Here is a 27,138-nt window from a genome sequence, read left to right as displayed (position 1 = left end):
CTGCCACCATAGCCGGGGATCGAACCGGGAACCCTGTGGTCTGGAGTCAGGCACCCTGGCTACTGCGCCACACCTTCTACTTGCTTTTATCTAGTGCCTGGAAAGTGACCACGACTTGCAATTGTGCTCCGAAGGCTTTGAGGGAGCGGTCCCTGAAGCTGCTTGCGGCCAAGCGTTCTACTCAACTCCGTTTACCCCTGATGTCCTATTCCCGGTCAAGGGTCAGGTCTAGGGCCTTGAATGGAGTAACATTGGGAGGGGTCGCTGGACCCTTTAAAAGACCAGCCTGAGCATGCAATGGAATGGTATGAGGCCTATTGCCTTGATAGCTCCACAGATTCTGGCCTGCTTTCTTCCCCTACCGTGGCTATGGAGGAAGAAGCTTAATATGTTATGGTGGTGAGGACAGCTGAGGTCCTGGACCTTTAGCTCCCTTCGGTGGAAGTCGAGACTAAAATCTTGACAGAGGTCCTGCAGCCAGGTGTCTCCTCCTCAGAACCCCTTCTATCTATCCACTAATCCTCGACTGCCCTTCTGGGAACCTGGTCCAAGCCCAGCACTGGGGACCATGTGGATAGGACAGTTGCCCGCCATCATCACCCTGCACCAGGTGACCCGAAATTCCTCACCAGCCACCCTACCCCAGAGAGTTTGGGTATCTAGGCCTCCACCTCTTAGGGCGCATTTCCCTCAGCACCTCCGTACAGGTAATCCAAGAGGCTGGATTGTTGGGGCTAGTAGACTTTTTCTTCCGCTAGCCTTGCATTTTGGTCGATGAAAAATGCATGCCTATTGGCCCATTATATCCACTCCTTGTGGGAGACGGTTGCACATGTGCTGCCACAGGTCCTGAAGGAGGCCAGGGCCATTCTCTCCCAAGCGGTATCAGACCAGAGAGATCCGGCAAATTTCACCATTCACCACTGATTCGCGGGGCAGAATGATGTAATCGAAAATGGATGTTCAGCGCCATGCTTGGCTCAGAACTTCTGTCAAAGGGCATGTCCGTTATGGACATGCCCCTTGATGGTACCCGTCTTTTCAGTGACCAGGCAGACATGGTCCTGGAGCGCTTTGAGGACTCGCGGACTATGGCCAAGTCCTTGGGCCTTTCAGTGCCCACTTTTCCCCCTTTTGCTTTTCTCTGCTTTCGTGACCACAGAAGGGCCTTTGGCGTGTCAGCCATATCCCTCCTACAACAACGCACAAGTTCAGCAATCTCTGCATGGTCGTGGGAGCGGCTCTTTTCAACCCTGTAGGTCAGTCGGCCAAAGGTGCAGTCAGTCCACTCCTCGCCTGCAGCCTCTAAGCATTCCTAGTCTGGCCCTTCAAGATCATGGGCGGTCGGTTGGTGGCATGATCAGCCATCGCCTCCACCACTGGCAAAACATCAAATCGGAGAGTTTGGATATCTGCCTTGATTTGTTGTAGAGATAGTAATATCTCCTCTAGTCTAGGGTCACTAGTCAGAGTAGACTTATTAAACTCCCATTCAGTGGGTAGGTGAGGGAGGGTTACTAATCTAGGTTCCAGGGGCGCTAGGTGAATTGGTTCGTTGAGTGACTATTTACCAGCGTGGTGGTTCCTTGAAAGGGGGGAAGAAGAACGGAGGTGTGAAGGGGTAGTGCTGTGCACCGTAGGGGGAGAGGTGGTGAGATTCGATGTGGGAGAGTAGGGGGACTGAGGGAGCGCTGTCTTATCGGATATACCTGTGTAGGGGGAGAGTGTGGCTGAGGTTGTAGTGGAAATGTTGGGCATAGAGAGATGAGGGGTGGGCTGCGTTGTGTGGTGAGTCGGTGGGGAATGGCTGTGGTATGGGAAGGCTGGAGGGAAGGGGATACTCGTGTGTGGAGTGCTAGGCATCATGGTGGTGTTGGTGGAGGAGTAGGCCTTGAGAGAATGGTAAGTCATGTATTGGGGGTTCAATAGTGTCAGGGGCGGGAGTATGTACACAGTGGGAGCTGGAAGGGGGAGGACTAGAGGGGGAGTCAGGTGGGAGGTTGGGCTGAGTGTTGGGAGAGTGGTATGCAATGGAGGTGGGACGGGGTCTAACAACTTTCTCTTTGTGCGGAAAGATGGTATCTAGTAAGTTTAGGTTCTGATCTGATGCTTGCATGAGGATGATTCCATTATGGTATATGGTGAATGTCGCTACCTCTTTGTAAAACGGGGAGGGAGTGATAGATAGTGTAAGCCCATGTGGTGTTTTCTTAGTAGATGAAATTGAGAATAACGCGAGAAATGCTTTCCGCCATTGGGCCCGTCTTTTAGTATAGAAGATGTCATTTGTTATCTGACCTTTATAGTTTGAGAAATAGGGGTCAGAAATTGGGGTTTCTGGGTGAGATTTTAATAGCTGCTATTCCTGCTACTGTCTGGTCCCGAAAAAGGACAAGGGCCTTAGTCCTATTGTAGATCTGTCAGCCCTCAACTACTTCATAAAGAATGAGAACTTCAAAATGCTCACTCTGGCTCAGGTCTTGTCTGCTGTAGACCCCAGAGACTGGATGGTAGTGTTGGACTATCAGGACTGCTATTTTCACATTCCTGTCCTGCCTGCCCATCAGCTCTTTCTGCTGTTTATGTTGGACACAAGCACTTTCAGTTCACAGTACTCTCCTTTGGCCTTGCCAGCGCTCCTGGGGTGTTCACCAAGGTAATGGCGGCTGTCGCAGCTCATCCGCGCAGATCAGGGGTGCCAGTCTTCCCCTATCTCGAAGACTAGATTACAGAGAATCTCCTGCTTTCACTGTGGCTCACTATCAACGTGCCAAAGTCCTGGCTGACTCTCTCTCAGACGCTCCCTTTCGTCTGAGCTGTTCTGTACACAGTGCTGTTTTAGGCCTATCCTCCTGAGCTGCAAGTCCAGGATATCAGGCCTATGATACCGATGTTTCAACCTCTAACCGGGATTTCGGTGGGTGACTCTGAGGCTGCTGGGCCTCATGGCTTCCTGCATCCAGCCAGTGACACCTGCCACTTCGTATATGTGGGTGCTGCAGTAGGACCTGAAGTTCCGGTGGGTGCAGCATTAGGGTAATCTCTGACATGGTCCAGATCTTGGAGGGAACTGCACAGGATCGGCTGTGGTAGTGACCAACCGTGATTGGTCCAGAGGCAGGCCCCCTTCCCTTCGCCAACCAGATCACACAGTAGTGACAGATGCGTCCCTCCTGGGATGGAGCGGCCGTCTGGGAGAGGTGGAGATTAGAGAACGCTGGTCTCCGGTGGTATTCAGACTTGACATCAGCTTGGTGGAGCTCTAAGCCATTCACTTGGCATTGAAAGCTTTTTTCCCTTCCATCAAGGGAAAGCTGGTTCAGGTGTTCACAGACACCACCAGGTAGTACTACAACAAACTAGGCAGGATGGGGTCCTGGACCCTTTGTCAAGAGGCCCGGCATCTCTGGACATGAGTGGAATAGCAAGGCATGCCTGGTGGATCAACACCTGGCAGGATCTCTGAACGCCACAGCGGACAAACACAGCTGTAAATGCCTAGCTGATCACTACTGGTGTTTCCATCAGGAGTTGACTTGAGGTCTCTTTTAGAAGTGGGGAGAGCCTTGGTTAGATCTGTTTGCCTCTGTAGAGAATGCTCAATGTCAGCAGTTTTGTGCGCTGGAGTTCCAAAAAAGAACAAGCATTGGCATAGCCAATAGGTCTCGCATTTGGGACCTTATAAGTGCTTAGCCATGCAACAGTTGATGTTGTTGCACTAAGGATATTTTGCTGCATAACTAAATACTTCTAAGGTCCTAAAGGTGATACCAATTGGCTATGCCAATGCTTGTTGGAACTGCCGGTGCTCAGCACTGGCAAGACCTGGGCATATAGAGCACAGATATGCAACAATTCTAGAGCGATTATTGCATAGAGAATAAAAAGATAGGTGTGAGCCCAGAGCAATCAAAATATAAGTATTACAGAGCACTGCAACGTCCACCATTTTGCTCCTTAACCATGAGTAACAAATTTCACACTATTTCTGCATAAGACTAAATTAGGATTACACGTTTACTCACATCAGCTTCCTGTATGCCAGGTGTCAGTGCCGTCGCCTCTCAGTATATATGTATATATATATATATTTTTTATTATTGAGTTTTGAAATGCACAAGTGTTTTTGTGCAAGTGACGCATGGCGACTTAGTTCAGCCACTAATGTGATCTGTGAAAGCAAAACATAGCTTTCCCCTTCCCTAAGATCTGCCCTGCACCTTCAAAAGCAGAGAGAGATATAGTATCTCATGCCCTGTATTGGCAGCCGTTTCAGTTTATGTAAATTGTAACCCTAGAACCCGATCCAGGATTACAGTCCTAATTTGACTTCCAGTGACCTGGCTTGTTTTATGACTCCCAAGAATATTAGCAGAGGCAAAGAGTGAGGAACTGTCTGAGGGATAGGCTGCAACCGGAGAGGGGCGTCAGTGCTCACCTGTGGTAAAAGACAAAAGACAGTACCGACTAACTTCTAAAGGACTCGAACTGCCTTTAATAGCCAGTCTTAATAACATACCTTTCCTACACATGAAGGATAAGCATGCAGCTGAAGAGTGTACACATTCGTGAGCAATGGCTTAACTGTATTTTAGGCCATTTGTTATGAAGTGATTATTGTTAAATGCAGTCACACATTCCCAAAATATAAAAAGAGATATACCAACTGCAAAATTTAGTTAGCACAGCTTTTGCAATAGAACTCTTTCTATGGGCAAGCTAGTCACACCCTTGGCTGTTCCGAGGGAGTTTAACGCTGCATTAGACACTGTGAGCTTGATCGAAGACCCTCTGTGCTGGACAGCTTCTGGTTAACAGCTCATACATGACATGTTCTCACTTGACCATATTTTTTCTAGCTGTCCGACTCAGTCCCTTAATCCAGAGAACCCTCCTCAGTCAACGAGCAGCATGTGAGGCTCAGGTGAGGGGCATGTGACGGGTTCACAGCGGCTCCTTCGTGTTCATGAGGCTCTGAGCGCTGCTAATGCAGCTGCGGCCACTGGGCGCAAGATGGGGGAGTGGTGTCTGGCAACAGGAGTCCGACAAATACCTCGGGACAGGGGGCGGGTACCGGGGAAAATCCATTAGCGGTAGGCTTATCAATACCAGGCATCCGTGTCCCACACGTAAGCGGAAACCTTGCGAAAAGAGTGGTGGCGAATCAATCCCATTAATATCATACACCAAGGTATGAGGCAAGAAGCAGGAAAAACAACTGAGAGCTGGAGAGATTTAGGCTTTGTATCGGAAATGCCTACATTCCGTTTACCTACCTCATGCAGTCTCGCCCTTCTGACAGCTGCAGTAGCACACTCCTCGCACAAGGTTGTGCTCCATCGCCAGATGAACGCTCTCCTGACCACTCGAGGGAAGTATTCAGAGAAGTCTTGAATGGAGACTGATGCCGCGTGGAGCTTCAAATTAGATCTGCGATGGAAAAATTGCACAGTATGCATGCACACAATGACAGGGATGCGCACTTTAACGGCAGAACACCAGGAAGCTTAGAAATACCACGTTTGACAAATTGCATAATGTGCATGCTACCATGAAATGCGTGCGCACACGAGTATGTGGGCACAGGCAGACGGGGAGCTCAAAACAATGGACTAGTAATGTTGTAAAAAGCGTAGCGCGAATTAACAAGTAGACAGTAGCGCTTATAATGTATGCAAAAGCGGGCGCTCCCCCATATTGAAAGTGATAGCACAAGTGCGTTGTGTAGATACATAACTTGACCCCCGGAAAAACAAGCATTTGCCGCGCAGCCGTGAAACTGACGCGGCCACGCGACCATGAAAGTGAACGTGATCACGATCATGCTCTCTGTGGTGGGGGAGGGGTGAGCAAGACAGAGGCAGAGCGAGGCGTGCGGGAGAGCGAGAGGAAAGCCAGATGACGCCTCTGCTCGTGCATGTGCGCATAACCGCACGCATAATGCCACACAAAAAGCTGTGGTAGGACATTTAAAAGCTCACTAACTAAATGTCTCGCCAGAGCAGCGCATGCGTTAGCTTAGGCGAGACCTAAAAAGGGAGGGAGCCCATATAAACTTCTAGAGCCTAGGCTGCATTGTAAACATCTACACAGAAAGAAAGAAATCGCTCTAGCTGGAAACATTCAATGATTTAAACAAGAGGCAGACTTACTATTTGTCGCCTCAGGAAAAAAAAGAAAACTTGTCTAATGTGCATTAATCGTAATCCTGAATATTTTAGGAATTTCTATACTGTCTAGGGGCATTACTGTGCAAAACGTCAGTGCACAACTAAATCCTTGTTCTCATTTTGCATATTTTTTATCAAAGATCTTTTATAATGTTTTACAAACATAATCAAAATAATGTACATCATCACAAATACAAATTATCAAACAAGATACAACGAAAAATTCACAATATAATATTAAATAGGTGAACATGGGTAACCGTAATGACGTAAAACTTGCCCTTATTAAAGCAATAACAATAGAAACATACTGCCTTCAGGTAATGTCGTCAAATCAAAGATTGACCATCAAATAGATGGCTTAAATAATTGCCTTGAACAACAATATTATGGTCAAAGACCCAGTGGGCTACACATACATTTTTCTTCTTGAAGTATTGACATTGATCCTGGAGAATGGGGGTTGATGCTTTTTATCCTTCCGATTAAGGCTTCTTCAGGACATAGCAGGACCAGGGTTACCTAAACTCTAAATAATTTAATTTAAACGGATATAGATTGTTCCAAAGGAAGCTCCGACTTGACTTTCACTAGCCGGGTAGGGCTGGCGAAGAAAATAAAGTACGTCCTCTCAGAAAAGCACCACCGGTGCAGGTATTTTCAGTGCACGCTCTGCTGGACGGAATAAGCGGGACCTTAACGTCCTCCACTATCTGGTGTAAATTGCATCTGCAATCCGTAAACTAGCAGGTTCATATGAAGTAAATATCCCTGACTCAGTTTCCAAGGCGGCACTCGCATTGCAACACCTTTCGTCACGAGAGGAGCTCAGGCCTCCTGTATGCCTTTCCTCCAATACCACTCCTGTCCAGAGTGCTCAAGAAGATCAGGAGCGACTGGGCACGGAGAGTCTGGTATCCCAAGCTTCTCCAACTGAGCAGCAATCCTCCGATCAAGCAGCCCCTTTTGAAGGATCTTCTGTTGCAGCAGCAGCGGAGGGTCCTCCACCTGAACCTGTCAACTCTTACCTTCTTGAGTGGTTGCAGTTGACCGCATTTTATCTTCATCCCGAAGTCTGTGATGTGATTTTGGCAGCCTGGCTTCCCTCAATGAAGACCGTGTACGTCTGCTGGTGGAAGAAATTTGTCAAATATTGTACAGAAAGGTCTATTAACCCTTCATCTGCTTTCCTCTCTCAAGTCCTTTCTTTTGTTTTGGCCCTTGCTTAAAGGGTACCTTTTGGCCTTGTCTGCCTTCTTGAGGCTGCCAGACCAACCCTCTTTATTTAAATCCCCTATTGTAAGCAGAGTTCTTAAGGGGCTTGTGTAAAAGCCCCCCTGCCCCATTCATCATGCCTCAGTAGGACCTTAATTTGGTTCTCACCTTCCTGATGTGGGCTCAGTTTGAACACCTGCACAACTGCCCTTTCTGACTGCTTTCCATCAAAACAGTCTCTTTGGTGGCAAAAACTAATGCCAGGAGGGTGAGCGAATTTCATGCTTTGTTATTCAAGCCTCCTTACCTGACCATCTTTACTGATAAGTTGGTGCTTTGTGCTAGGGCCTCTTTATTACCAAAAGTGATTACACCATTCCACATGTGGCAATCCGTCACCTTGCCCACTTTCTATGCTCCTCCACACCCCTCTAAAGACGAGGGGCGACTCCACCGACTGGACTTAAAAAGAGCATTGTTATACCGTCACGCACTAAGAGTTCCGGTTGGACGACCAACTCTTCGCGGGATACGTATGATCAAAGAAAGGTTGTGCAGTGCAGAAGAGGACTATTTTGCAAAGGGTCGCTCACTGCATCAAATTTTGCTGTGCTCTGGCCAAGAAACAGCCTCCTGAAGGCTTACGTACGCAGTACACCAGATGTAAGGCTGCAACCACAGCAGTGCAGTGTGGTGTTCCAGTCCTTGACATTTTGTCAGGCAGAAACATGGGCGTCACTACACAAGTTCACTAAGCACTACTGTCTGGACAGTCCAGTCCGCAGGGATGGCCTTTTTGGCTTCTCTGTCCTGCAGGACTTCCTGTTCTAAACTTGTCCACAGCCCCTCCTCCGGTGATGGTGTTGCTTTGGTATCTGAGGATTCTGCGGCTAGATGTCTTTATCAGATGGATAAGTTAGTTACCTTTGGTGACACCATATCTGGCAGAAACATAATCTAGGCACAGATTCCTTACTGACCCACTCATCTTCCCCGCTTCAGACAGCTTTTTAGGGTCAGTGTTGATCCCTTTCAGGGCCCTAGTTCTAAACACACCACGGTCTGCACTTCATGGCTTAGCGCTCCTGGTGTGGAAAGTCATAAAAAGTAACTAATGTCAGTGCACCGAAGTGGCACCTATGTAGATGACGCAGATGTCACTTCCGGCGTGGATGATGCCACGCGGAGCCGACCGATGTCACCTACCGGCGTGCAAGGGTATTGCTCGAGCAAAAGTAAAATTAGAACCAGCCTGATGCCTGGGATATTCTAAGGTGAAGAATCTGCGGCTAGATTATGTCTCTACCGGATGAGGCATCACTGAAGGTAAGTAACTTGTCCTTTTGTGCAGAAAGGGGCACCTTGATATCCAATTAAGCTCTGCAGCTGCCAGCAGACTTGATACTCCCTGTTTCTTCCACTAAAAGCAGCCTAGATAAGACTTCTAAATTAATTAAATTGGGACTTTAATTGAAGGAATGAAAGGAATGAACACTGGTAGCTTCACAGTATGGGCCAGTTACAATTACAGGCAGCATAGAACCTTGCCATTGACAGAACTGCAGCACTGATTCCATGATAAAACTGAAGAGGAGGATAAGTTAAAAACAGAAAAACTAATAGGGCTAGACAACTTTGAAACAGTTTTAATAAACAATACATAAAATTAGTGCAGCATGGGCAAAACCAGGCATTAGATGGAAATAATGGGTCACAAGGATCTAGGATTAAATAAATCTACTGCCTTTTGTGCATTAGTGATAGCAAATGGTAGGACAATAATTTGAAGTGTCTTCTGGTCAAGAGCTTCAGTGATGTAGGAGATGAACGCACCTCATGTAGTCAGTCTGAGCTGCAAAAAAGACCCTGTTTTAATAAGGAAGACTATTTGGAGCTTTCATTCATTCATTCTCCAATGATGCAGCTGTTTGAGACATCCGTGTGTGTATAAAAACGTTTCAGTAACTTTACAGCTCAGAACCTACCAATTCAAATGTAACCCTTTTTCTTCCTGTGAAAGTCAAGAACACTTTGAACTTTTGTTGCCTTACGGCCCACTGAGCAGTCAGGTGCACATAATAAAAGCACCCTAGTCATAGTCAAGCACTAACAAGGGTATAGGCTGTTTTTATTGGAAACAATAGGGAGTATCAAGCCTGCTGGCAGCTGCAGAACTTCGTTGGATAGCACTGACTTACAGATTTAAAGGAGGAGGGTATCCTCATTTATGGGGTTGTTCTGTTGCAATTAAGGGTTTGGTTGCTGTGGGCAACCGATGCAAGGAATGTTCTTATATCATTTGATTTATTGCCAGTTTTAATGGATTGTAGCCCATGACATTGGTGATTAGAATCATCTGATTCAGAAAGTGAAGTTGCAAAGTTGTGCACTGGTTGTGATGGGTGCCGGTTTCTGAATTTAGTGTGTTATAAAAAAAAAATCAAATGAAGTTTAAGGTCTTCAAATATTTAACCTCTCAAACCCGTTGTGGGTACAATATATATGAAAATGGTTTCCTGGTGATAGCTAAGTATTTTCACTCTAAGTCATTGAGCCCTGAAATGCATGCACTGCTTGTTAGTGCTTTTTAATGCCCTATCCTGAAAATAAAGAATATGAGTAACTGAGTTGAGCATGAAATATTGTACTTCCACTTTGATGATTCTATACCTTTTTCTAGCATGAAAGATGTTTTGTTTCTTTAAATCTATGGGTCATATATTTTACTATTCCATCCTAGTTGATAAATGTGAATGTAATAAACCATAATGTATTCCTTCTTTTATCTGATACAAAACCAAATATGATCTTTAATAGTAGACCAAGATTGTATCATTGAGGCTCTTGCTAACCCGGAAAAAGAAAGAATGAAGCATGATGATACAACTATCTCCCTCTGGTTGCAAAGTTAGTATATCATTCTATATTTGTAAAATAATTGTTTTATTTTGTGGTAATAACTAAATATTGTAGAATGGCCTGTTTGCATACCATGTCTCCAGAATATATATGTACAGTAGTTTTTGTCGAACTGCTTTTAATGTCTACATTTTCTCAGATTCATTGCTGGTATGTATAGAAGAACCTATAGTTAATTATTTGTTTATACATTTCACATGCTAGTTGGTTTCCCAATGGTCAGCTAGTAATATTCTATTAAACATGGAACCATAATATGTTATATGAGTTTACAACCCCTCATCTACACACCCATCAAAGGCAAATTGATTACCGAACATGAGGTGTCAGACAAGATGTCATAGAGCACTAAGTGTTTTTTTTCTGTTGAAGACCATATTCATCTCTTAGCTTGAGACTTGCTTCCTTATGGTTTCCTTTCTGAATGGTTATGAGCTTTCTGCTTGCATTGCCCAAGGGGTGTACGATTACCTTTGGAGCCGCCAGCTGTATTGCAGTTGTATCTACATGTAGGAGTGAACTTAACATCTTATTCTGATGGATACATCTGCCAGTGGATTCATCACGTTGTGAATATCCCCTGTGCCAGCAACATTCGGAAACTTTTGTAGCAGTCCACGCCGATGTGGTCGAAAGCGACGTCACAGACACGGCTCCGCTCGCGACTCCACTGACGTCACCGGCTCCATAAGAAGATCCCATCGGCGTGATGACGTCAGTTCCCTTTTTTCCGCGCCGACGACGCCAACGGATTTCGGGAATCGTTACTGGTAGCTGTTCTGGTTACTTTGTATGTTTTCTGGATTTCTCTGTCGATCTTCTAAAAATGTCGACAAGGAAGTCTGGGTTTAAGCCTTGCCGAGAATGTGGCAAGCACATGTCCATCACCGACCCACACGACGATTGCGTTTGGTGTTTGTCCTCGGACCATGATGTGGGAGGTTGTTCGAGTTGCAGGAAAATGAGTTTGAAGGCTCTTAAGGAGAGAGAAGCAAAGCTCTTTATCGCCCGGATGAAGAAAAAGGAGAAAAGAAGAAGGTCGAGGTCTGCTTCCAAGTCGACTTCGGGACATGCTTCAAAGAGCAAGAAGCATAAGAAAAAGAGGAGACATTCATCGCATCATAAAGCTTCGACGTCAAAGTCGAAATCGCCTGCTCGACGTCGGAGAGAGTCAGTGTCTCCTTCTCCTGTCCCGACTTCGCCTCCGGTTCCATCTTCTCCGGTGCATTCGCCGGCTCCGGCTGAATCCCCGGTGCCGGTGTCCTCTCCGACGCCGGTTCCATCTCCAGATCCTGCAAGTCCTCCGGCTCCGTCTCCGACTCCAGCCCAGGATGAGGATCGTCAGGCTCCGACTGAGTCTGTGACGCCGCTTGCTCCACCGTCGGCGCCGCCAGACCAGAGTCCGGTGCTGCCTGACAAGTATCCTGCTTTCCCTACTCCAGGTCAGGACCCCTCGCATTATCTCAATGCGATGTATGGGGTGTTCTCACGGGCCATGTATACCTCTGGTGCACCTATGGGTCCGATGGGTCCGATGGCTTTCAATCTGGCAGTGCCGCAGGTTTACCCTCAGGCACCGTTTATGCCGTTCTTCCCGGCGACGCCGTCTTGGCAGCTGCCGGCGCCGAGAACTTCGACGCCGCTTCCCTCTTCGCCGGCGCCGACTCGACTTCGTTCGACGCCGGCTGCTCCAGCTGATCCGCGTTCGACGCCGCTGCCGGCGCCGTTTGATTCGAACACGGCGCCGCCGACGCCGCAGGTGCGGATCCGTTCAAGAAGGGAGGCGCAGAGAGTGCTAGAGGAGAGACGCTTTCTGATGGAAGAGGCTGAAGAGGGGGAATTGGTCGAATCCGATGAGGTGTTCGACGAATTGAAGGAGGCGAGTGGTCTGGATTTGTCTCCGGAGTGGGAGATCTCTCCGCCATCAGACGAACCCTCTAAAGACGCAGCACCCTATCATGCAGTAATTAGAAAGGCTGCGGAGTTGTTGGACCTTCAATTGCCATCCACCGAATTTAAGTCCAATATTTTAACTGAGGTGTTGCATTCTCCAACTGCGGTCTCAGAGCCTCTGTTGCCTTTTAACGAAGCAATTTTGGAACCTGTGCTGGATGTATGGCGCAAGCCTTTCTCTGCTCCTGCAGTCTCCAAGGTAGTCGCAAGAAGGTATAGGGTGGCTCCAGGGGATCCTGAATTTTTATCGCAACCTTCACCTGAAAGCCTAGTAGTTCATGCGGCTTGTTCTGGACGGTCGAAAGGGGCTTTTCCTCAAGTCCCAGGGGACAGGGAGGCAAAAAAGGTGGACCAATCGGCTAAGAAAGTCTTCATCAGCCAGTATGGCTTTAAAATCTTCAAATGCGACTTGTCTGTTGGGGCGCTATATCCATGCGCTTATGGATTCGGCTAAAAAGTTGGCGCCAAAACTGTCAAGAGGAGGATAGAGGAGGTTTCAATGAAGTTCTATCGGATGCCCAGGCGGCTGCTCTCCAGGTTATTCAGAGTGGCCTGGATACAGCGGACTCAGTTGCCAGGGTCATGGGGTCTTCAGTTGCCACCAGGAGGGGTGCATGGCTTAAGTCCTCCGAATTCTCATCTGATGTCCAGTCAACTTTATTGGACTTACCTTTTGATGGGTCTGGTCTGTTCGGGAAGAAGGCTGATGCTGCTCTCGAGCGCTTCAAAGAAAGTAAGGCTACGGCTAGGTCGTTGGGCCTTCAATCCCAGCCGAGAGGTACTTTCAAGAGGTACAGAGGATTTGGAAGGGCGAGTTTTCGTTCATATAGACCAACCCAGCAGCAGCAGCAACAGCAGCAAGGCTCCAAGGGATATAGAGGAAGACTTAGGGGTCGCTCACGTGGCCGTCAACTCTCCTCCTCCTCTTCCTCTTCCTCAGCCCCTCCCACCACCGCAAAGCAGCCCTAGATTCGACATTCCGGATCATGCTGGTCCTATGGGGGGTCGGCTTACCCATTTTCTACAAGATTGGGATTCTGTAACTACAGATCTCTGGGTTCTGGATCTTGTAGAAAATGGGTACGCCCTTCCCTTTCGGGAATTCCCTCCAAATTACCCTCCTTGCCAAGGGGCTTGCTCGGAGGACCACCGTCTCCTCTTGCAGGAGGAAGTCCTGAAGTTGTTTCAGAAAGGTGCGATAGAGGTGGTTCCAGAGCAGGAGAGGGGTCAGGGATGCTACTCCCGGTATTTTCTGATTCCGAAAAAGTACGGCAGACTGCGTCCGATATTGGACCTCAGAATCCTGAACTTCTACCTGAAACAGGAGAAGTTCAAGATGCTCACCCTTGCGCAGGTTCTTCAGGCGCTGAATCAGGAGGACTGGATGGTGTCGCTCGACTTGCAGGATGCGTATTTTCACATCCCCATTCTGAGGTCGCACAGGAAGTATCTTCGGTTTACGGTAGGGTCGCAACATTATCAGTTTGCGGTCCTCCCGTTTGGTCTTACTTCGGCACCTCGAGTCTTCACAAAGGTGATGGCGGTGGTGGCAGCCCATCTCAGAAGGTCAGGGATTTCAGTTTTCCCTTATTTAGACGACTGGCTGATCAAGGCGGAGTCGTCGGAGAAGGTGCTGTGCCATCTGCAGGATACAACTCAGCTGTTGTACAGATTGGGTTTTTCGATCAATGTGCCCAAATCTCACCTGGTGCCCTCTCAGCGCAACCTGTTCATAGGTGCGGTACTGGACACTACTGTGTGTCGGGCATTCCCTCCTCCGCAAAGGATTCTCGACATTCAGGAAATGATTCCTTTATTTTACAACTGAGCGGTCGTTCCAGTTCTGAAGGTCCTTCGCCTGCTCGGTCTGTTCACCTCCTGCATCCTGTTGGTCAACCATGCACGCTGGCACATGAGGGCGCTCCAGTGGTGCCTCCGCAAGCAGTGGTATCAGCACAAGGGAGATCTCATGGAGTCTGTGAGGATCTCCAGAGATGCTGCAGCGGATCTATCTTGGTCGAGCGTGGAGGGCAATCTGTCCCAAGGAAAGCCCTTTCATCTACCTCCATCGGTGACCACAGTGATATCGGATGCATCCACTCTAGGGTGGGGTGCTCATCTGGGGGATCTGGAGATCAAGGGTTTTTGGTCTCCGGAGGAAAGGTTGCTTCACACCAACCTTCTGGAGTTACGGGCGATACGTTTGGCGCTCAAGGCCTTCCTCCCTTCCCTTCGCGGTCAGTCTGTTCAAGTCCTGACGGACAACACTACCGCGATGTGGTATATAAACAAACAGGGAGGAGTGGGGTCTCTTTGTCTTTGCAGAGAGGCCCTGCGTCTATGGTCCTGGGCTCAGGACCATCGGATTTGTCTGATGGCAAATCATCTGGCCGGGGTTCTGAACGTGCGTGCGGACAATCTCATTTGGCAGTTTTCCGCCGATCACGAGTGGAGGCTCCATCCGGAGGTGGTTCGTCACATCTTTTGGATGTGGGGGACTCCTCGGGTGGACCTGTTCGCCACTCACGAGAATGCTCACTGCCCGTTATTCTGCAGTCTCCAGTATCCGTTGCAGGGAGCGTTAGGGGACGCGTTTCAGTTGAGTTGGGGCTCACGACTCCTTTACGCGTTTCCTCCCATACCCTTGATTCCTCGGGTTCTGAGGAAGATTCGCCAAGACCGGGCCCAAGTTATATTGATCGCCCCGGATTGGCCAAGAAGGGTGTGGTACACAGATCTTCTCCACCTCTCCTCGTGCTCTCCGCTCCGTCTCCCTCTGAGGGCAGACCTCCTCTCGCAGTCGGAGGGGCAGGTTCTACACCCCCACCTCCAGAGCTTACACCTTCATGCCTGGAGATTGAACGGGGCAACCTGAATTCTTTCTCTCTCCCTCCAGATGTGGTGGACGTTATTTTATCGGCCAGGCGATACTCCACCAAATCCATATACTCATATAGATGGGCTAAATTCGTTCTCTGGTGCGGAGAGAGGTCAATTGATCCCTTGAAGGCTCGTTTGTCTAATATTTTACAGTTTGCCCTTTCTCTTGCTCGGCAAGGCTTTGCTGTGGCTACTGTAAAAGGATATTTATCGGCTTTGTCGGCTTTCCTATGCCTGCCGGATCAGCCGTCCTTATTTAAATCACCTATTGTGCTTAGGTTTCTCAAGGGCCTCACGAATAAATTTCCTCCTCCCTTTATTGTACCTCAGTGGGACTTAAACCTTGTACTGACTTACCTTATGGGTTCTCCCTTCGAGCCCTTGCATAAGTGTCCCTTGAGACTGTTGTCTTTTAAGACAGTATTCCTCATTGCAATCCCCTCGGCAAGGAGGGTAAGTGAGCTTCAAGCTCTTAGTTCAAAACCCCCATTCTTGACTGTGCATGCTGAACGAATGGTGCTCCGGACCAGGGCTGCGTTTTTGCCTAAAGTGGTAACTCCCTTCCATCTGGGGCAATCCATTACCCTTCCTTCCTTTTATCCTCCCCCACACCCTTCAAGGAGGAGGAGAGACTTCACCGTTTGGACCCTAAGAGGGCGGTGAGCTTTTACCTGGACAGGACAAAAGACTGCAGGATTGATGACCAGCTCTTTGTGGGCTTTGCTGGCTGCAGAAAGGGTCGTGCGGTGCACAAGCGCACCCTGTCCAGATGGATTGTACTATGCATCAAGATCTGCTACTCCCTAGCTGGTAAGGAGCCTCCGGAGGGTTTGAGGGCTCAGTCTACCAGGGCAAAGTCTTCTACGTCTGCTTTATCTAGGGGTGTTCCTGTGGAGGACATTTGTAGGGCGGCAACTTGGGCCTCCCTTCACACCTTTGCAAAACATTATTGTTTAGATACTGAGGTGAGGAGGGACGGGCATTTTGCTCGTTCTGTTCTTCAGGATTTTCTGGTGTAGAAGGTTGGACACCCTCCTCCGGGAGTGGGGACTGCTGTGGAATCTATTCACAAGGTGAGGAATCCACTGGCAGATGTATCCATCAGAACAAGTTACTTACCTTCGGTAAAGCTTTTTCTGGTGGATACAGTATCTGCCTGTGGATTCCTCACTGACCCACCCGCCTCCCCGTTGTCCATCCTTCTATACCAGTTATTCTATGGCTGTAATTCTATTGATGGTTTCAAATGTGTTTCTTACTGTCAAGGGCATTATGTTATTTCTAGTGCTTTGATGTTTATTCTCCACACTGTGTGTGTTGATAAGCATATTGTGTACTGTGTATACTGTTTATGTACATATTGCTGTTAGTCCGTCCGTGTGCCTCGAAGGCACGGAAAAAAGGGGCGGAACTGACGTCATCACGCCGATGGGGTCTTCTTATGGAGCCGGTGACGTCAGTGGAGTCGCGAGCGGAGCCGTGTCTGTGACGTCGCTTTCGACCACATCGGCGTGGACTGCTACAAAAGTTTCCGAATGTTGCTGGCGCAGGGGATATTCACAAGGTGAGGAATCCACAGGCAGATACTGTATCCACCAGAAAAAGCGTTACCGAAGGTAAGTAACTTGTTCTTCTGGCTGATAATCATTCAAAACAGCTTGTTTCTAGAGCAGGGAGCTATATCATTAAGACTGTGTCTTCATCCTCGTGGTATACATCTGCAATATGAAAAACATCAATACCATTTAGTGATGATCCTATAACACACTTGTCTGAATTGCAAACAAAGTGATTAAAATGTCAGTCTCTAACTTTCCTCTGTCTCTTCCAGTCTGCAAAACTACTGGTATTTCATCCATTCAATTTTAGGTCGAGCCTAGAGCAGCGCATGCGCTGCTTGCACCACTTTTAGTAAGGGGGTTTTCAAAGTGCTACCCACAAGCTTTTCCTGGCCTAAAGCTTACGTGCATGTGCGCATGAACACACGCAGCCGCCATCGCCTTTCTAATCTCATTAAGCCTTGTTTTACAGTCACGAGCCGTCATGGCTCATTAAGTGCTTTCGCGCGCACACATCTCCCTCCGTCTCTCTCTCCCGCCCCCATCTATGCATTACGCGTGGCCAATGCTTGTCTCAATATGCCTCTTCTTTATTTTTCGTTCCGTGTAATGCAATGTGGCATATTCATTCTCCTCTAGGTGGCAGACGTGGCTTGCACATTGATCTAATAACTTGAGTCTGGAATAATAACAAACGGCCCGCGTACACGGTCTCGTGCACGCATGCTTTCGTCTCACACTCTACGTCTGCTTTAAAGGGTAGACAACAATGTCCACAACAGCTGAGAGCCTTCCCTTCTCTGATCGCCTTTGACAGCTTGTAATTGTAAGAGCAATGAAATGACACGAGGCAGCGGTACAAGTGTAACATCAACACGCTTGTCTTGCAGAACTCCTTAGGAATCTGAGCAGTGCTTCAGAAGAAACCGTCCTGGATTTTTTGTGGATCCCACGTTTTTCTGTAGTAGAGCTACATTTCTGGCGTGCAGCGAAAATGTACATTAGTTGGAAAGTGCCACATGTAGGTCAGGCGTGATTGGAATGGAAAGATGATCTCTCTGCCCGCTTCTACTGTAAATCTAGCTTGTCTCACAGGAAGGCATGTTTGGGATCACAGTGATGGAGCATATAGCATGGGATGATAAATGACATGGAATGAGGTACCTTGAGCTAATGTGAGATGTGTCACAGATGAGGCGCCTTGGACACGAGGGAACAGGAGTCTCGTTCTCTGATTAAATAAAAAGTGCGGGTTGTGTTTTTTCTCTTTCGCTCATATGTCAATTTCCCACCTCTAGGCACACCGACTGGGTCAAGTTTGTAATTGGGCCTCAAAGTGGTGTGTAGAAGAGACTGGCGCAGCGGTGTCAGGGGCGGAAGTAGTCATGCGAGAGGCGTACTGACCTATCCTCACCTTTTATTGGCTCCTGTCTCCTTGGAGGCAGCCATCTTTGTCACCGTCGCCATTTTCCTCCGGTGTCAAACGGAAATCAGGGCTTCGTTTTGTGTCTCCTTCTTGGTGGCACCCAAGGGAGTAGCCAGAAAAAATAAATACCCCCCACTTGAAACCACATTTAAAATGGCTGCGTGTGAGAAGTTTCTCTCTATATATATATCTACATATATATTTCCTATTGTTTCTCTTTTTGCGCCCTTCTGCTTGCTCTCTTCACCCATCCCCCTCCTCCTACCCCCTTTCCTCTCCTTCAAGTGTCCCCCTTTCCTGTCTCTCAGGCTCCCTTTGCATCCCTCCTTCCCTCATTTGGTCTTCCCTCTCTCTTTCATCACCTCTCTCGTGCGTGCTGCGTCTACAGCAGAGAACACTTGACATTAACACTATTAGGGTGTTTTTTTATTTACATTCCTTCCCATCCAGAATCCACTCTGCGCCCGTGTCCGGAGTTCAGTGGTGAAGCAGCGCATTCACTTAGTGTGTTGCATGGCACGTGATTTTTCTGAACACTAGCATAACTTTGTAGGCTACGCTTTGGTTGTTGAGTCTGGACGCTATTCATACTATAGATGCCTTTGGACTTTTCCATGCCTGTTCTACATTTTGCATGTGATTACAATGAGGCATTATGGGACTTGCAGTCCCGCTTGTTTCAACATGCTATTCATGGATCGGCACTTAAGATCATAAACACACATTGTGTCACATTTCGAAAGTCTGGCATATGTTCTATTGACCTTAAGCTTCAATCATGCCTACTTGTTTATATTTAATAAGGCATTGAGCAGCCATGCATTTTATTTCAATTACGAGTGTGTTTTAAGGGCTTAGCCTTGAGCGGTTTCTATGCTAATTAAGGGATCAGCTGTACTTAATCCTATCTCCCTGATGCCGCATATTTACGCAGCATGCTTCATTTTTAAATGTTATACGAAAGGGGTTTGCACAATTTTTTAAGATGTATGACAACGACAGCAGATGTTCTTATATAATGAAATAGATACATTTCCACTACAGTAGTCAATTCTATACATTGCATGTATATTTCAGTGGTCCGAAGTTGCACTTTGCAGTTAAAAGATTTATGTTAAATGCACTATGGGTTTTTATAATTGTTTAGTTATTATTATGACCACTTATTTTACAAATGTATTTCACTTGTATGTATTTTGCGTGCAGTTTCTCTCAGTTTTAATCCGTGTATCTGTTAAAAAAAATTGGAACCAATATCTGTTTTCTATGTCTATGATAGTGACATAGTATAAATGTTCAAAGTAAATGGCGCTCACCAGATTTAACAAGCATTGGCATAGCCAATAGGTCTCGCCTTTTGAACCTTATAAAGTGTTTAACCATGCAACAGTTAATGTTGTTGCACCAAAGAGATTGTGCTGGATAACAACACTTATAAGGTCCCAAAGGCGAGACCTATTGGCTATGCCAATGCTTGTTGAATGAGAGTTACAGGATCCTCTGCCCTCCAATAGCAGTTGCTATGAGGTAGATCTAATCCTCACATGTGCATCAGAGTGTGTGGTGGCTTTGGTAAAGTATGCTTTTTTTTCTGGAAGCTTCTTTCAATTGACCATAACCTGCTATCACATTTGGCAGTAAACTATTCTATATTTGTCAGTACCGTTAGTTGCAAGTGTCTTTTCCCTTCTCAAATGGAAACAGTTTTGATCTCATGGAGTACGTCTAGCATTATGAAACATTGGGGTTTGAGATTACATTGGAGTAGAAAGTCCCCAATATGAAATTAGGGAGCCTTGAAACTCTAATGTCAGTCTATTTGTTGTGATATGACCCAAAGCATATGTGCCACAGCTTTTAACAAATGATATCCGATTTTATTTGAATGGACCTTGTTCTACTCAAGTAATATATGCAGATAGGTTGATTAAAAAATACTGTATCAGATTTTTGCATCCCAATTGGGTTTTCCTAATTGTGGGTGACTTTCTTTTAATGCATTTTTTTTTTTATGTGAAGCAAACATGTCAAAAGGGTATCGGATCCCTTTACAAGAGAGACCCATATTGCCTATTAGTAGGCAAGGGGAGATTACCTGGTTTACCCAGAAGCGCAGGGTGTTGGACTGAGGTAGCATCCCAGACTTTGCCGCTTGGCCGCGCCCGGCTGCTTGGCCGCGCCTGCCCCCCCCCCCCCCCTGCTGCTTGGCCGCGCCTGCCCCCCCCCCCCCCTGCTGCTTGGCCGTGCCTGCCCCCCCCTGCTGCTTGGCCGTGCTGCCCCCCCTGCTGCTTGGCCGCGCTTGTCCCCCCATTGCTTCGCCGCACCTGCTGCTTGTCCGCATCTGCTCCCCACTACTTGTCCGCATCTGCTCCCCACTACTTGTCCGCATCTGCTCTCAACTACTTGTCCGCATCTGCTCCCCACTGCTTGGCTGCATATGCTCTCCACTGTTTGGCCGCGCCTGCACCCCGCTGTTTGGCCGCGCCTGCACCCCGCTGTTTGGCCGCGCCTGCACCCCGCTGTCTGGCCGCGCCTGCACCCCGCTGTCTGGCCGCGCCTGCACCCCGCTGTCTGGCCGCGCCTGCACCCCGCTGTCTGGCCGCGCCTGCACCCCGCTGTCTGGCCGCGCCTGCACCCCGCTGTCTGGCCGCGCCTGCACCCCGCCGCATCTTCCCCAAGACCCCTCCCCCCCCCCCCCCCGCTGCTTGGCCGCGCCTGACCCCTCCCCCCCCGCTGCTTGGCCGCGCCTGACCCCTCCCCCCCCGCTGCTTGGCTGCGCCTGACCCCTTCCCCCGCTGCTTGGTCGCGCCTGACCCCTCCCCCCGCTGCTTGGCCGCTCCTGCCCTCCCCCCCCGCTGCTTGGCCGCTCCTGCCCTCCACCCCCCCCCCCCCGCTGCTTGGCTGCTCCTCCCCCCCAACCCTGCTGCTTGGCCGCTCCTGCTCCACACTGCTTGACCTGGCCTGCTCCCCCACTGCTTGACCTGGCCTGCTCCCCCACTGCTTGACCTGGCCTGCTCCCCCACTGCTTGACCTGGCCTGCTCCCCCACTGCTTGGCCTCGCCTGCTGCTCCCCCACTGCTTGGCCTCGCCTGCCCCCCCCCCACTGCTTGGCCTCGCCTGCCCCCCCCCACTGCTTGGCCTCGCCTGCCCCCCCCCCCCCCCCACTGCTTGGCCTCGCCTGCCCCCCCCCCCCCACTGCTTGGCCTCGCCTGCCCCCCCCACTGCTTGGCCTCGCCTGCCCCCCCCACTGCTTGGCCTCGCCTGCCCCCCCCACTGCTTGGCCTCGCCTGCTCCCTGCTTCTTGGTCACACCTGCTCCCCTCTGCGTGGCCGCGGGTATTCTGGCATTCTGGTACTTCTGTAGGTACCTCTATTTCTCATAGGACTTCTTCTCATAAAAGGGAGTGCTCTTATGAGATAAAGTGCCAACTGCTTTAGTTTGCAAGAGCTAAGCTCAGAATCAAGCAATTGGCCTTAGATAGGGAATCCCTGGAGCTTCAGAGAGCTTCTAAAAAATTGGGGCTAGAGCCCCATGGTGGCAGCAACAGTCCCTAGAGACAGAGAATATACTCATGACCATAGGAATCTGAAAAAGATTGTCCCTCCCTACCAGAGTGGGGATAATAATAATAAACAAATTTATCAAGCGCATGGCTACACTCACTAGTGTCCCCGCGCTGCGGCATCAAAAAACACGTCAGTAGCAGTACTGTGAAACAGCTAAAAGGGAAGGCCTAAGGACGGAAAAAGACAAGTTTTGAGTTTTTTCCCGAAAGGGTGTCTCCGATGGCTCCATCCGGAGACCAAGGTGGAGGTTATTCCAATGCTTGGCCCCCAGGAAACGAAAGGATCGGCCACCCATTCTCGCTCTTTTGATGGTCGGATTTCTGACCTTTCCTGTCCCACATGATCTCAGAAGGCGGGTCGGAGTGTAGGCACTAAGTAGGTCATGTAGTGAGGTTGGCCCTTTTTTCTGTAAGATGCTGTGAGTAACACACACAGCTTTGAAGAGAATTCTCTCCCTCACCCGGATGACATCCTCAAATGGATAACTGTACTGGAGAGAGCCTGTAAAGTACAGAGGGTCCCGCAGGAGCAGTGGGCAGCAATCTTGTGGATCTCCTTTGCAGACAAAGGTAGAGACAAGGTCCTCACTGTTAGAGAAGAGGATGCTGATAATTATACAGTCTTGAAGAGTGCTCTGATTGATGGGTTTGGCTTAACCACTGAACAATAGAGGTTAAAGTTCAGATATACCCAAAAGGCAAAGGCTCGAGACTGGTTTGACTTTGTAGATTGTGCTACTAAGGCTCTGGAAGGCTGGTTACTTGGCAGTAAAGGGTGTGATTTTAAAGGATTGTTCAATTTAATTATGAGGGAGCAGACCCCTTAATTGTCAAAACCCGCTTTTACACCAGTACCTGGTGGACTCTGATCTGACCTCTCCCCGAGAATTGGGAATGAAGGCAGACAAATGGATCAGAACCAGAGTAAAGCCAAAGATCCAGGGTGGTGACCAGAAAAAAGATTTCAAGAACCAAAAGAGAGGTGGGGATAAATCAAAAGATAAATCCACTACAGGGCCCCAAAAGTCCTCTTCTGAGGGTGGGTCCCAAACTCCCTCCTCCCCTGAATAGAAATCGTATTGCCATGTCTGTAAAGAGCCAGGCCACTGGAAAAACGATCCCATTTGCCCAAGGGTCAGCAATAAGGAAAATGTTCCTCCTAGCAATACTACCACTCCTCCTGGTACTAAAAGTAGTAATCCCTCAGTTGGTAGTAGTGCACCCAAAAAGTTAGGTGGGTTCTCATGGGGAATTGAGGTGGACCATAATTTAGAAAGGTCCCCCTCACAGGCCTCCTCAGTCTATGATGGTGGCATGGGATTTTCTACTTTTACTGTCAGCCCCAATTCCTTGGGCAAGTACAGACAGGAGCCACAAATCAATGGTCAGAAGGCGTTGGCATTCAGAGACACAGGGGTTAGTGTCACCATGGTGACAGGAAAGCTAGTACCCCCCTCAACAGCTTTTACCTGAGTTCAAGTACCAGGTGACCAACATTGATGGTATCAGGACAGATCATCCCATGGCCATAGTCCATCTCACCTGGGGAGGGGTCACTGGCCCAAGGAGAATGGCAGTGCCCCCAAACTTACCTGTAGATTGCCTATTGGGTAATGATCTGGACATTTCAGCCTGGGCTGAAGTTGAATACCAGGCCCTTTTGAGAATGCTAGGCCTCCCTGAGAGAGTTGGTGGGGCTCTGAGGGCTACAGCCCAACCCCAGGGAAATTTTGGAGTGATGGAGCCTGAAAGAATGGCCCACTCTACTCCACAAGAGAGCACAAGGGTTGAAGAAAAGTCTTCTTCCCCCCCAGACTATAGGTAAGGGTCAGCTTCCTCGGGGAACTGATCCTACCCCCTAGTGAAGGAACTGCCCCAGAGGTGGTCAGGCCTGGCAACACCCCTAATGGCAGGGGACCCTTCCAAGGTGGTACCCAGTCTGGAGCAAGTAACCTGCCCCTCTCTACCATACCTTAATCAGCCTAGGGAGGTCAGTGGCCCCCTAAGGGCCCACTGCCCAGAGGACTCCACCCCCCCCCCCAATCAACAGATATGGGGCACCCAGTCTAGTAGCCCTAGCCAGGTGAAAAATCCTCAACACACTGAGGGATTGCTCTTAAAATTGAATAGGGACCACCCCTAGATGGACTCTGTTGGGCAAAGGCAAACCTGGGACCAAGTGGTTCCAAACCTACCATGTCCCTCCAGTGTTCCAACCAAAGGGACCCAACCCCCAGCTGTAGGCAGCCAGAGGTTGACCCTTGGGGCCAGATACAACTCAGTCATGGAAAGCAAGGCCTCCAAGGTGGCCAGTGATATGAGGAAGCGGAGACCAATTTCATTAGTGCCTCACTTCTCTATTCAGACACCCCACCAGCCTTTTTCTTTGCCAAAACACACTACAGGTAGTATTCCCAACTTTTGAAAACCATCCCATACCCTTAGGGGTAGGGACTGCCTAGTGGACCATAAGACAGGGAGTATCCATGCTAGTGCAGGATCTTCCTTATATGGCCACTTAGTCAATAAAGGCACAATTGGCCAAGGTTAGCCTTATCTCCCTTTGTTTGGGGGGGGGGGGGAAATTATGTAGGAAGGTGGAATCTGACTGCATGGTTACCCCCACTTTTTGCCTGGTGTTTTGCTGCTGCTTATCAGGGCCCGAGTCTATCTGCTTTCTCCCTAAATTGATTGTTCATGTACTTTAGGTACACTCCAGATTGGATTCTGGGGTACCCTTATAAGTCCCTAGTATATGATATTCTATATACCCAGGGCATAGGTCCCCCAGAGGCCTCTCAGGGGCTGCAGCATGTATTATGCCACCCCTGGGAAACCATTCAAAATGACACAGCAGCCTGTGTAAGGTGGTGTATGCACCCCTTACATAGATATAGGTTCAGTATATCTATCCTTATCACTGCACATAAAAAACTTATCAGTCACCCCTATGGCAGGCCTTATCAATCCTGAAGGCAGGGTGCTGGGTTTTATGTGAGAGGGTGCGCATGCATGAGCAGAGCCCCTCTGCAGCTTTCGGAACCTATATTCCGGGGTTGTTTGTGATGCAGCCAACCATATATACTTAAGTGCATTATAACCTCGCGGTAAATGCCAAACTTAAAATGGCTTCATGGAAACATGTCGTGTTTGGTGTCAAACACCTTGGAATCATACCTTCCCACCAGTAACTGGAGTGGGAGGTATGATTCCACCCTACTAGAGGGAGAAATATGACAGCACCAGTACACCCAGTACCAACTTTACAAACCCTGGCATCACAAAAGGGATGCTGCCAGCCACAGACCTGTGTCTGCCCTCCTACTGCTGGACAAAATTCCGGCAGGGTATGGCTGGACAATAGGTTTCCTGTCACAGGGAGGTGTGACCACCTCCCAGACAGACTTTAGTGTATTGGGGCTGAGTGAGTGCTTTGATGCCTGCACTTGGGGCATATTTGGTGTCCCTGTGCATAGTCCAGCTCAAATAGGCCAGGCTCTCAGCCCCCTGTTCTGGCGCGAAACTGGATACAGGACATGGGTGTACCCACCCCCCTGTCCTTGTCCCACCCCTTCCTTGGGTATAAAGTAGGAACCCCTGGCTACAGGACTTTAGATTTACATGGACGAGACTACAGAAACCAAGTACTTCAACTATCTACACTACGTTGGATGACCGAAGAATCTCCCTTGGAATAAAGGAGTTACACCCTGCAAGGCAGGCACCAAAGACTCATCTGACCGGTTTGCACCTACGCAGCTCCTGAAGGAATCCTAAGCTTCCTCGAGGCCGACTAGTGCTCTCAGCAAACCTGAGACCCGCAGCCCTCCTGGGGACCGTGCAACCCGAACCCCTGCACACCGTGCACATTTGCAGCAGCATATGCCTTTTGGTGATCCCTGAGGCTGTGCTTTGGGATACTTGTAGTCCAGACCCCGAGCAGTGATTCCACCGAAGATTACTGGCTTACACTCCATGAGTGTTCCTTGGGCTGGTATTTTGTGATTCCTCTCGAGGTCCCTTTGCAATCCCTGGTCCGTCGACCTGTGGGTCCCTGAGAAGGGTATTTTAACTTTCAGTGGGCTTTCCTGGTTGCTCCAGACGTGCCTTGACTCTCCATTGATTGGGGAGTCCACAGGACCTTGCTGGTCCACACCGAAGCATCTTTTCTCTGACCGCGTGGGTTGCCATTGAAAACGACGAAGATTCCCAACACCATTTGACACCTATGCACATGGCTTCCCTGGGTTAGGTAACACAAGTATTCCGGTGCTCACATGGGTGCCGGCCTTAGAACCTTCTAAGTTTGAAAGGGTTCGCTCAAAGTCCTCTCTTTAGTGTCCTTAAGCTTTAAAATTCCAGCCGCGTCTTTCCCTTAGGATTGTACGGAGCTCGGGACTGTGTTCTCACACTGCACATGTACCCCGCGGGTCCCCTGTGTCACTACCTTGGGTGGTCCCAGCGATTCTATGTGCTCTAGGCACTGTCTAGTCAAGTCGCGGTTGTTATACCACTTTCCTAATATATGGTTAGGTCTTCCCCTGGGGCCCACTGTGTATTGTTCTATTTACTTTCGTTCTAGTGCTTTAATATTGTGTATCTTGTTCTCTAATCTCATAAAGAGGTTAGTAGAGAGTGTTTAGTTATAAATACATATATTTTATATATATATATATACCTTGTGTGGTTCTCCTTTCATTTGGTCATTCAGGAGGTTATAATCTGGTAAACCAAGCTGCTTTACATTCCTTCGAGACTTAGCCTGAAGGCTGCTCTTCATAGCTACCACTAGGATAGCTTTCAATAAAGGTTGTCTTTAACCTAATCATCAATAAGGGTTGTTTGGACTGGTGCGGGGTGCCCACTTTAACTAGTGGACCGCATATACCAGGCAAACTTCTCACACTCTCGTTTCATCGCCGTTGGCTCTGGCCCCAGCGCCGCAGGACCTCCATGGATCCAGGCCTGGATCCCGGTTGACCTCATAACACCTCTACCGACGTCGAACCCACTGGTACCCCTTCCGACGTTGCCTGCTCCTTGGGACAACGTCGACCCCGGTTTCAGCCCCGAAGGGGTCGCGGTCTCGTGCTGTTCTCGACGTTGGTCGGAGATTTGTATCCCCATGTCCCTGCTGCTTATTTTAGGCCTGTGGAACGGCCTGAGGAGGAAGGGGAGGACTGGGAGGAGTCTTAGGACCCTCTCGCAGCTGATTACGAGTATGAACAGGACTGGGCAGAGGAGTTGGGGGAAGCCAGTGGTTTTGATACCTCACCTGACCTTGGCATGCTGTCTCCTCCTACCGTGGCTACGGAGGAGGGCGCTAGTTATGCAGTGGTGTTGTGTAAGGCTGCCGAGGCTCTACACCTCGAGCTCCCTGCTGTGGCCATCAGGACTAACCTCCTGACAGAAGTGCTTCAGCCAGCAGCTCCTTCTGCGGAGCCGCTGCTC

General features: G+C 48.9%; 1 protein-coding gene across 2 annotated transcripts in view; it reads left to right on the top strand.

The window, feature by feature from the left end:
- Positions 1-27,138, top strand: part of THOC2 (THO complex subunit 2) — a 1,568,999-nt gene that overhangs the window by 634,568 nt on the left and 907,293 nt on the right. For both annotated transcript variants that reach the window (XM_085608126.1, XM_085608125.1), the window contains exon 18: positions 10,212-10,292. In XM_085608126.1, the coding sequence (XP_085464252.1) occupies positions 10,212-10,292 (81 nt within the window). The remainder of the gene's footprint in view (positions 1-10,211; positions 10,293-27,138) is intronic.

The sequence above is a fragment of the Triturus cristatus genome, chromosome 5_2, assembly GCF_964204655.1.
Source record: "Triturus cristatus chromosome 5_2, aTriCri1.1, whole genome shotgun sequence".
In the NCBI taxonomy this organism is placed as follows: domain Eukaryota; kingdom Metazoa; phylum Chordata; class Amphibia; order Caudata; family Salamandridae; genus Triturus; species Triturus cristatus.
The sequence above is the reverse complement of the archived record's forward strand: the minus strand, read 5'-3'. Positions and strand labels throughout refer to the sequence as shown.